We start from the raw sequence: 12261 nt of genomic DNA, 5'->3' as shown, positions 1-12261 counted from the left end.
AGTATTCGTTGAAACAACACTTATTAAAAGCGTTTTTTTAGTGTGTTTTATAAAATGTTCATTATAAGAGATTTTTGAAATGAGCTTATTGAACAATTAGCTTTATGGGCTATTAAATACACTAAAACAACTAACAATAATCAACTATTAACTAAATACTTTCACACAATTATTTATTTACAACCAAGCTAGTCTAACGACTCAAATCAACTAATATAACCAACTAGTCAACTCAGCTAATACAACGTGCAATATCAATTACTCCGTAGCTATTACTCCATAACTAATTACTCCCTCCATCCCATAATACTTAACACAGTTACCATTTTCGTCCATTCCAAAATACTTGCCACGTTACTAAATATGAAATTAGACCACTAATAAAAAAAAAATACTTTCTTATACTCTCTTTGGGACCACAAACCCCCAAAATCCAATTAAATCCTACATTTTCTCTCTCCTCACTACCCACACCTCCCCCACCTTTTGTTTTCTTACAATATAAAAATACAAAAGAGAATCCCTTATATAATAAACAAATATTTTAAATGGACCCACTTGTAATTTTCTTAAACTACGTGTCCACCCCAACGTCTTAAATATTGTGGGATGGAGGATTACCAAATAGGATCTGAGTATATCTTAGAGTGATTCTACATTTTTTTTTTTTTTTTGGGAAAATTTATAAATAATAATCTCAACTTTGCTCCATTTTCTTTTAATAATCCCAACTTTGGATTATTATGGAATAATCCCAACTTTAGGGGTTGTTTACTTTCTTCAATCCCAATCCGGTCAACATACGTCAATGACCTACTATCACAAGTTACGTGACACGTGTCACATTGTGATTGATCCAAAAAAGAAAAAAAATTAAAAAAAAGTGACAAAAAAAACTTTAAAAAAAAAAATGAAACCCCCACCCAGCCTATCCACCACCGCCCATCGGATTCCCAAACCCCAGCCGCCCCAATCTCCCTTAACCCATCAGAAAACTTACTCCAATGCTCTTTACCCCACCGGCAAACCCACCCCAACCCTCGCATTGGCCAACCGCCACCTCCTCCCTTCCCGTTAACCCCCTCTCTCCTCGAAACAACCATTAAAAACCTCCCTCGCGGCTCCAAAAGCCCACGAAACCCTTCCCCCCACCCACGAAACACCTGTCCCAGCTGATTCGAGTGTGTAGGGAGGGGTTTCGTGGGCTTTTGGAGCGGCGGGGGAGATTTTAAGTGCTTGTATCGAGGAGAGAGAGGGGGTTTACGGGGATGGGCGTGGTGATTCAAGGGGAAGGAGGGGGAGGGGTGACGGGACAGGAGGAGTGGTGGCAAGGCGGCGGGAGGAGGGGTGTTGGTTTTCCGCAGCGGGAGTGGATTGGGGCTGCTAGGGTTCCGGTGGGCAGTGGGGGCTGGGTGATCAGGGAAGGGGTGGGGCTGGGATTTCTGAATTTTTTAAATTTTTTTGTTTTTTTTTTATAATTTTTTTTTGGCTAATTAGATCTCAACATGTGGCATTTACGAAGAAAAAATAAAATAAATAACCTTTTCAACCTATAACCGGTAAAAGGGATTGAAGAAAGTACACAGCCTTCAAAGTTGGGATTATTTCAGAATAATTTAAATTTGGGATTATTAAAGGAAAATTTGTCAGAAAAAACTATTTAAAGCACTCTTTTTGTTCGGAAAAATCTTTTAAATTTTTTTTGGCAATCTAAAACCTGATTCCAAAATTTATTTGTTGAAGACAACCAAAAACACTAATTATCCTAATTATCCTTCTAACTCTCAATTTATTATTTAAAAATTATATTAATTAAAAAAAAACTTAAATTAAAACACCCACCCCAGCCACCCTTCCCCTGCAGCAGCCGCTGCGGCCGAAATCCCCTCCCTCTCCCCTACGGCGGCACCGGCGTCGCTCCCACCACCTCCACAACCCTAGCCTCCTCCCCCAGAAATTAGCAGCATTAGCACTTCTTCATTCATCATCAATGCCCAATTAACCCCAAAAATGCTTAAAATCCTCAAATTGAAGCTCCATTAATGGCGTCCACACCATCTCCTTCCTCCACACTTTCTCTCTCCTCAACGCAACTCCTTTCAACCCCATAACCACCCTCTTCGCCGAGGGTTGCTTTTTCCGACTATAGTTGGTGGTCGAAGACGCTGTTTGAATTTGAAATTCTCCGCCGTTAGAGCCACCTCCGGAAGCGATGTTTTTTCTCGTAGTCGTAGAGTAGTTTATAGGGAATCTCAGGCGCAAAATCCGGCATCCATCCGAAAAGGGAGGGGGTCGGTCGTGGGGTAGTGACTGAGCTAGGTTGGTGCCGGCGGGGGAGGGGGTTGGGTTCATGTCCAACAGGGAGGAATATTGGAGGTGGTGGTTTACGGCAGGTGGTAGAGGTTTGGGTTTTTTTTTTTTTTAATTAATATTATTGTTAAATAATAATTGAGAGTTAGAAGGGTAATTGGGGATAATTAGAGGATAATTAGGGTAATTAGAGTTTTTGGTTGTCTTCAACAAAAAAAATTTAGAATCAGGTTTTAGATTGCCAAAAAAAATTTAAAAGGTTTTTTCCAACAAAAAGAGTGCTTTAAATGGTTTTTTCAGACAAATCTAATCTAATCTAATATCTAATATATATAAATAAAGTAGACATTTTTCAAGAGCATTTGGCGGACCACATAAGAAAAGGTATTATTTTGACCAATGAAAAATTAGATTAATAAATTATTTTAGAATTAAAAAATTCACTCGCCACCTAAGCAAAAGTGTCGAATGAGATTTAAGAATTTTGCCACCTAGGTAAAAACAATGAATAGTGAACAATTAAAATTTAAATTATTTAAAAAACTAATAATTATCTTTTTTTTACATATATTTGATCGCAAATATCTTTAATCTCTCCTTAGCAAATATTATATAAATGAGATATTAATAATGTACTCATCGAAACGAATAAAATTAAATCTCATATGACTATGTTTTTCATTATATATAGAGAGAAATTAGAAGATTCCCCCTATTTTTTATAATAATTAAAAAATTCTAGATGAGACTAACATTTTGAAACAGAACGAGTATATAAAAACAAAAAACGCATTTGCAAAGAACTCATTTTAACCAATAAATAAAATGATTTGTCGTTTATTTTGAATTAAAAATTTAAATTGTCACCTAAGCAAAATTGATGAATAAGGTTTGGGATTTTAAATTCAAGCGCCACGTAAAATAAATAAACCTACGAAAGATAACATTAGTATTAAAATTAAAAAAAAAAAATTATCTTATGATGTTAGGAATTTTATCCAAATATCTATTGAATGATCTTCATAAAAATACAAAATTTTAAATTAAATAAAAATATTTAATAGAACCGTGCATCGCACGGGCTTATATCTAGTTTTCTTATTAAAAGAAAATGAAACAAAGTTGAGATTATTATTTACAATTTTATTTTTTATTTTTTTTAACTAATGATTCTACATCTTGCATCCATGTATATAAAGGCTTGTTATGATTGAATGAAGTGAGCTGATCTGAACTTAACTTAACTTAACTTATTGGAACTGAAAGGAATTGAACTGAATATTTTATGAGAGAAGGAAATTAAAAACTAGACTGAATAGAATTTATTAGAGTTAAATTGAACTGAACTGAAAATAATACAAAGAGAACAGGCCTACGAATATGGAATGATTTGCTAAAGCATTTTGGAAGTCGGCACTATTGAATCGATTTCGTAATTTTCCCGTAAAGTCCTTTTCTCTTTTAAAAACAAGCATTTGACGGTTTTCACAAATTTCGCAACTTTTTCAAGAGACTTCTCTTCTTCCTACTGCTCAGTTCTCTGTGCAACTTCGCATCTATTGCCAGGTATTCTGAATCTTCTCTATCTCTTTCTCTTTCTTCCTTTTTGAATCTTAGCATCTTTTACTTTCTGCAATCTTCCTTTCTTGATTGTTGTCTAATTGTGTTCATAGTTCTTCTGCTATTCTTACTAATTTTAGTGTTCATTTCGTTTTTTGCTTTATTTGTGATTACCCCATTTCTCTTGGTTTTGTTATTTGTTGATTTGAATATTGATCTATGGTTTTCAATTTTAATTGGTGATTATAGTTGCTGATTGATCATACCCCTGAAAGTCAAACCCTCATTTGTTTTTTGAGGGAGGTTTGTATGAATTTTTGGATGTGCTTGTGTGTTTGAATGATAGATTGGGTCAGGCTGCTTATCAATTTGATGCTATTTCTAATGTTCATTCCACCATAGTACCCGTGTTGAACCTTGGACACTTGACATGGGTATAGGTGCTCGGACCCTTAATTTGGGTGAAAATCATGAAAAAAATAGCTGAATCGGACATTAAAATCTTGTAATATCTTTTACTAAATAGCTGAATCATACATTTGGACAAGTACCCATGTCCGACAAGAGTACCCTAATCAGTATGAGTAACACAGGGTGTCACATGAACAACATTTGATGAAATGATAAATCTGAAAAAGAAAAACAAAAAGAAAAAAAAGACAAAGGAAAGTGTAGAGAATAAGAGGATGATGGACGAATGGAAGGAGAGGAGCTATGATTTGGGTATGGGTGTGTTTATTTGTTAATAGATATTGTGTGGCTTACTGCCTTTTTGGAGGTGGCCATGTGTATGTGTGTGTGTGTGTGTGTGGGGTGGTATCATACTGGCTTGAATTGCATTTTGCTGATCAATTTTGTTGATACATTCACTCATCAATCTACTATGTAGACATGTAGTATATGTGTTTCAAGCATTTTGTAGCATTGTGAGGTTATGATTGAAGAAGATGTTTTATTTGCTAAACTAAACACAATGTTGAGGAGGTTTAAGGAACTAAGAATCCTTGTTTAGGGTTTTATGAATCCGCAACCCATTGCCAGTCCAAGCTTGGATATAAAGGAGGGTTACGGTAGGCCAGTGACGTAAAACTTTGTCACATTGCTTGACATGAGCCACAATGATTAAGAGTAGTAGTAGGATGGGTGACCTCCTCGGAAGTCCTCATGTTGGTTCTTGTAGCCGACCCAACTTATGGGATTAAGGTGTTCAAAAAGAAGAAGAAGAAGAAGAAGAAGAAGAAGAGAAAGAGAAGGGTTAAATTAGGGTTGCTCAAATCAGGATATTAAATCTAGATTTGTGCTTTGAAGATAGGAGCGTTGGTTTGCAATTAGAAATGAATGGGTCCGCTCTTTACCAAGGTTGCTTTAGTTCTTTGAGCAGGAATGGATATTTACATAACTTTATATTTAGTTATACTCTGGATGTGTAGAAGTAAGACGAAATAATACATGGAGTGTAAGTTTATTGGGGTTAGAAGGTAGGAGGCGTAGACAATCACCTTGGATGGACTGATTGATGGAATCAAAGTTTTGTTTTTTATTAAAATTATTTATTTATTTATCTATTTATATCCAGGATGTATTATCAACTCTGTTTGTGAGTGCCATTTTGTGATATTATCTTAAGGAGTTATTGCTTATATTTCAAAACAGGTTGGTTGGTTGAAGTAGAAGAATTTTATGGGATTTCAATGTGGCATGCCCCATAGGTTGAAAGGAGAATTCTATAGCAATTAGGCTTACATTTCTATATGGCATGGAATGTTGGGTTGTGAAAAAATGTCATGTTCGTAAGATGAATGGGTTGGAGATGGATATGTTATGTTGGTTGTGTGGCCATAAAAGAAATTATGTTAATAAATGACATAACTAGGGGGGATGGGGTTACATTTATTGAGAATTAGATGAGGGAGAGTCACTTAAGTTGGTTTTGCCATGTAAGATGAAAATATAGTGATGCACCAGTTAGGAGGATTCAAGAGTGGCTTAGTGATGAGACTGCGATGGGTATGAGAAGACCTAAGAAAATTTGGATTTGAGTGATTGAGATTGATGAGTCTTTTGGGGGGTTGGGAAAATATGCTGAAGAGCTTTAAATGTAACAATGAGATCTTCTAAAATACTCTTTCCTTTTGCCTTTTCAAGTTTTCGTGCATTGAAAATGCTATCATCTGGGAAACTAATTTTCTGAATTCAGGAAGCTAATCTTAAAATTTCCAATAGTTTGGTAAAAATTGGTTGCAGTGCATTTATGCTAATTCTCACTAAAATTATGGCATTTCAGTTAATCAATGTAAGCTTTGAAATAGAGTCTTATTGAGTAATTGGGGGGATTGGTGAAAATTTTCTTAAGAGCTTTAAAAGTAAAATTGAGGTTTTCTGAAATACTCTTTACTTTTTTCTTTTCAAGTTTTCGTGCATCAGCTAAGAAACTAATCTTTCTAATTTAGGAAGCATTTTTTAAATTTCCAATGGTTTGGTAAAATTTGGTAGCAGTACATTTAATGCTAATTTTCATTAAAATTGTGGCATGTTAGCTAATCAGTACAAGCTGTCAAATAGAGGGGGGCTTATTGAGTAGTTTTACTGTATTCATTTTAACTTTTGTCCTTGTTAGTGGAGCAATCTGTCACCTTTTTTTTTTTTTTTTTTTTTTTTGTTAATGCAAGTTATTGACTGTCAATTCCATAACATGTCTCTTAGTACCTTAGTTTTTTAAAAAGTGGCTTTGCCATATTATAATGTATTGATACCCTGTTAAATTTTTAATCACTTATAGTCGTTACAGAAGGTGCAAATTTCCACTAAATTGGTTTTGCAGGAAACTCTACTAAGACTAAGGCATCTGATATTACTTTACTGAGAACAACCAATGTATCCTGGTGGGTATACTATTGAGGTAACTACCCTGTCTCCCAGAGCAACAGAAAAAGATGTTCGTGACTTCTTCTCACATTGTGGTGTTATTGAACATCTTGAAATCATCAGGTATCTTTCATGTCCCCTGCTCTTCTAGTCTGGTTATATATTACAGTAGGCTAATTTGCTGAATCATCCACGATATTGTTTGCCTATTTGCTATCATATATATTGAGGTTATACTTCTTAGTGCTCTTTCAGTGGGGGTTTGGGGGGGGGGGGGGGGGGGATCTTAGTGAAACTGTCATTTATATTGTATCTGCAATTTTTTGTTTAATGTTCTGGTTGTCTTTTTAACTATTAGCTTTAGCCTGCAAATGTAAAAAAAAAAGATAATGAATAATAATAAAATATGGTAAATAAACTAATGAAGCCCTTGGTGAAGAGGCTCAAGACATCTTTGGCAATTACATATCAATTAAAATCCTGTACGAGACTTGGACTGATAAAAAAAAAGTTTATATCTTTCATCCTTCAGCTCTCTGGGCCCAAATAATCAATTTGAGCCAGGTTATGATCCCCACATAGATACCTGGTCTAGGTCTTAAAACAGACTGGATGGCTCTCCTAAAATCAGCAACTGATGTAGGGTGACTACACACAAGTTACGCAATACTTCTGCTGTTCCTGCTCCATTGTTCCTATACTGCAGGAAGAAGAGGAACATTTTTTCTTGTTTATTCTTCAAAATTTTACCCCTCTGACCCTGTCAGCTTCTTAAATTAGTTTCTTTCATACATTAATCCACAACATCTACCAGGAATGCTTTGTCGAGTGTCATAGACAAGGATTGATGAGAGACACCTGATTGGATAAAATGTATTTGGTCCTCCCTACTTTATTTACAGCGGAATGACACACTTTGAAAAGTTGAGAACATATCCTCCTGTACACCTCTTTGTTGTGTCAGAGCAGCAAAAGAAAGTTGGAGGAATGCATGGCTGGACAAAAAATGTTCTGTGAAAAAAAGAAGAAGGTAACCATGCATTTATAAGACACCTATATAATAGACAGTCAAGGTTAATATACTTAAAATATGAAAGGCAGCATCTACAAACGCAGTGAAATATACGATATGAATCATATGATTACTCAGTAGGGCTAATTAATATTATCATAGATGTGAATTTTGCCTGTGTTTGAGAATATGCATAGTCTTGAAGATGGGTGCAATGGATTGGGAAGCACATAAAGCTGTACATTGCATTCCAAAATAACCACAATAAACTGGAAAGAAGATAGCAGTTAAGCATTTATGTGAGTTTAGAAGATCTATCCTCATGTTTCTTGTTTGGAACTCCAGAAACTAAGCTGCAAAGTTGTCATGTTTGACTTCTTATCTGACCCTAAACGCAAAATGCAAACCATAAGGGGAAATTATTCCTTTTCTTCAAATTTATTACCTTCAAATATTTCTTTGAGCTTTTATAGTATCAAAGTGAGAAATTACACTCTTGACAAAATTTGGGAGGATACCAAATACATGCAATGTAACCATCAGGAAAAAAAAAGTGCTCTACTTTTTTTCCTTACTGCATATTGATTCTGTGGGCTACTTTTTCTTGCATGTGCATCCATTTTCCTTTTCTGAAGTATATTTTTCACTCATTGCTTAGCTCTATAGCTAGCAATTTTGAGGATTGTAGATCATCATTGCCCTTTATACTTGTCTTGATATGCCAACTGTTACAATGATCCAGGTCTGGTGAATATGGATGTACTGCTTATGTGACATTCAAAGATTCTTATGCTCTGGAAACTGCTGCCTTACTCAGTGTATGTATAGCTTATCAAAACTGAGTTTTTCATTAATGGACTGCTTTGGATTAATATACATATTGCATGATTTTTTGGTTGCTTATGTTCTTAATGTAGTATAGAACTACGAGCTTAATATTTGCATTGCAGGAGTGCATAACAATATATATAGCTTGTAATAATGTGGGTATCTGGTTCTAACTTCTATGGAAATTCATTATTTAGCTTTCATGCTTGTTTTGTTCTTTTTTTGTTTAGTATATTGAGGTGAACAAGATGAGTTTTGGACTTTTATGCAGTATTAAATGATGCCTTTTTTGGATAGGCATTGGGGTCTGGAGGAAAATGAACTTCACATGTAGCATGATTTTGAGCTATCCCACTAATTCAGTTTCTCAAGATCTTTGGTCTATCCTCATTCCTTAGACTATAACCTTTTAAAAATCCCTGATAAATTGGATAGAAATTCTTTAATATCTACTCGTATAAGCTATTCTTGCCTATGTGATTCTTAGATTGCTAAGAAAAAAAGAATTATAATGAAGTTACATGGTGTGCATGGATTCACCTATCCATTCACACTTCATCAAAGGCTATAAGATTGAGCACTGAGAGTAAAGAATATCTGAATTACTTGGAGGGATAGTGCTACCCCTCTTCATTCCCCCCCCCCCCCCCCCCCCCTCTCTATTTTCTACCTTGACATGAGGCTGCGTAGTTACACTCAATTATTAAATTTTAAAGCTAACTCCTTAACGGGTGCAGTCCTTGGAGACTTTATGTTTCAGTTATGTGATAGACTTCATATTACATCCCTTGGCTTGGCTTTGTGTTCAAGATATGTGACAGTGTTGAGGGACAAATTTTATTGAAATAAATTTATGGAACCTTTTTCGTATGTGTAAAGCACCTATGTAAGTAACTTAATTACTTGGCTGCCATATTCCAGTAGCATTTTAACTGATCAAAATTCTGCAAGTCATACATATTACACTATTTTCCTGGTCTTGTAGTTTTGGGAGGACATTAAGTTGATTGGAATTGCTATTATGTACTGCCTCTGTTTCATAATATTCTCCCCGTTTGGTTTAGTGTCTAAGTGGGTCTTTTTTTTTATTAAGAGAATGTGGCTGTAAGAGTGGAAAATTAAGTGGTCCAACAAGCGGGGTTTGTAGATTAGAAAGTAAAAACTTTTACCAAATAAGTTTTAAAGCAAGAGTGATGACTTTTAGAAACAAAGGGAGTATATGTTAATATATTTATGTATATGCTTAATGCTGTCTGCTTGTATGTTCTCGATGAGTTTATTTTGTACCATAATTTTTTTTTTTTTTTTTTTTTTTTTTTGAGCTCTTAATTAACTTTGTTTTGTCATTCTGCCTCCTAGCTTATTCTCTATGCCTTTCTTTCTCTAGGGAGCCACAATTGTTGATCAACGTGTATGCATCACTCGTTGGGGATCTTATGTAGATGAATATGATCCTTTTAGTGATGCTTCATGGAGAAGAGCAGATACTTCCACCGACTCGGTATGTGCTGTCGATTGTAGGTATTTTGGTATTATATTATACCTCTTTTTGTTTGGTTGTTGCCTCTTGAAGAGTACCACAACATTTAGTCTGCATTTGATTTGGCTGTATATTATGATGTCCTTTTGTGTGTTTGGTCGATTAATTTAGAGAAATCACGGTTTGCATATATCCCAATGATATCTTGGTATTAATTATGTCTTTTTGTTTCTTTTGGGTCTATAAATTCTTCTTTGTTCTGTATTTAACCTCCCTCGTTCCTTTTTTGAGATGTTCTGAAATAATCCTCCCTCTATTTGAGTTAAAGTTACTTTTAGCCTCCCCTAATCACTCAGTTTTTAGTATTATTCTTAATCTATGCATATGTTAGAATTGGGATTAATAAATACACGAAACGGGATGTATCAATTTCCACATCAAGGTCACAAATTCTATTTCATCGATTAAATTATGATTATAATTATGATTCCCATAATTTTTCTATGCATTGATGTTATATATTTGCATGTGTATAACATTCTCACTCAATCTGGTCAGGTATCTCAGAGCAACGCATTTGTTTCTACCCCAGGAGAAGCTGTGACAGTAGCCCAAGAAGTTGTCACAACCATGATTGCCAAGGGTTACGATTTAGGAAAGGATGCATTGAGTAGGGCGAAAGCTTTTGATGAGTCTCATCATGTTTCAGCCACTGCAGCTGCAAAAGTAGCTGAGTTGAGCAATAAAATTGGGCTTACACCAAAACTTTATGCAGGTATGGAAGTTGTCAAGTCTGTGGATCAGAGGTACAATGTTTCTGAGACAACAAAATCCGCTGCTTTGTACACTGGAAGAACAGCGGCTTCAGCTGCCACTGCTGTTGTTAACAGCAGCTATTTCTCTAAAGGAGCACTTTGGGTTTCTGATGCTCTCAGCAGAGCAGCCAAAGCAGCAGCTGATTTGGGTAGTAACGCTGGTAGTAAATAAACATATGTCCTGTATGTAAAAATGTATAGGCGTATAGCATTCCCATATTGGATTTGAGGGAGTGCTAGTTAGTCATCAAGATTTGTGAATTGTGCAAATGACACCTCCTTATATCCCCAATCACCCCCTCTTCCTTTGTTCTCATCAACGAAAACCCTCCTATTAAGTGAAGTTATACGAGATGGCACCATATACAATATTTTTTACGAATCTATTGTATTTGATTATTGTTGGCTGAGCTACGAGAGCATGTTGGAATACAAAGTCCAATTTGTTAGTAAATATTGCCATCAAAATTGGACAATTAGCGACACTTCAGAATGTGTATATTTACTTACGGTGCTACGGAACAATTCTGTATTATAATCGAGATTAAGAGGTAGCATATCTGCATAGTCATCATCCCAATTGAAAATAGGCTAATGGTCATTTATTTGGCTACCCATTGCGAGCATGCCCAGATGCCCCCTACCTCAATCCCTTGATGCACACTCATGGCTGTGGCGCTGGTGTTGCGTTACTAGAGTCTAAGTTTCTAACTCAAGCTCGAGTTATTACTTTACTTGAGCTATAGAAAATAATTTTAAAGATGTTCATTTTGTCTCTTTTGTATCCTTGTAGTTGTAGGCGATTCAAGTACTCTATTAGCCAGTAAAACCAATCGAGTTTGAAAAAAAAAAAAAAAAAACTGAAGGCAGCAAAGTAAACTTCGTCCCTCCGTTTATTTTTAAACGTTTTCATCCGTCGCATTTTCTTTGACAAGTTCATCCATCACATTATTATTCTTATTGAATTTAAGATTATTTGTCATAAATTACCCTAGAAAATTAGGTTTGGAAACTATCCAACAAAAAAATAAAGGTTTATGTTAGAATTAAGAAGTTTAGGACTAAGCTTTATCAATTATCATCAGGCCCGTATCTGGGGCGGGGCAACTGGGGCGGCCGCCCAGGGCCCCAAAATGGAAAGCTGAACTTCGTTAAATGGGCTCCGTAATTCAAGAACTTATGTCAAAGTGTCAAGCCCATTAAAATTTTTCAATTCTTCCTTGTAATCTAGTACTCCGTATTATTGGAAATAATAATTTATCATTTTCCAAAAAAATTACTCCAAAAATTTATATTACTCCCTTAATTCGCTTCAATTCCTTAATAATCACATCAAAATTTTCAATTTCCCAATTTAAAATCAAATATATCATGAAGAGAGAGAAAGATAA

General features: G+C 35.2%; 1 protein-coding gene across 2 annotated transcripts; it reads left to right on the top strand.

Moving 5' to 3' along the window:
• Positions 1–3743: 3743 nt before the first annotated feature.
• LOC145586203 (binding partner of ACD11 1-like) lies at positions 3744–11252 on the top strand. Of its 2 annotated transcripts, none has more exons than XM_081642977.1 (5): positions 3744–3876; positions 6692–6858; positions 8490–8565; positions 9963–10076; positions 10623–11252. In XM_081642977.1, exons 2-5 carry the CDS (start codon positions 6743–6745, stop codon positions 11040–11042), a joined length of 726 nt encoding a protein of 241 aa, XP_081499103.1. In that variant the 5' UTR covers positions 3744–3876; positions 6692–6742; the 3' UTR covers positions 11043–11252. The 2 variants fall into 2 exon arrangements, with proteins under 2 accessions (XP_081499103.1, XP_081499102.1); XM_081642976.1 differs by having other exon boundaries at positions 10614–11252.
• The last annotated feature ends 1009 nt before the right edge of the window (positions 11253–12261 follow it).

The sequence above is a fragment of the Chenopodium album genome, chromosome 16 (genome assembly GCF_948465745.1).
Source record: "Chenopodium album chromosome 16, dcCheAlbu1.1, whole genome shotgun sequence".
Classification (NCBI taxonomy): domain Eukaryota; kingdom Viridiplantae; phylum Streptophyta; class Magnoliopsida; order Caryophyllales; family Amaranthaceae; genus Chenopodium; species Chenopodium album.
Note: the sequence above shows the minus strand (reverse complement) of the source record. Positions and strands in the feature narration are given on the sequence as shown.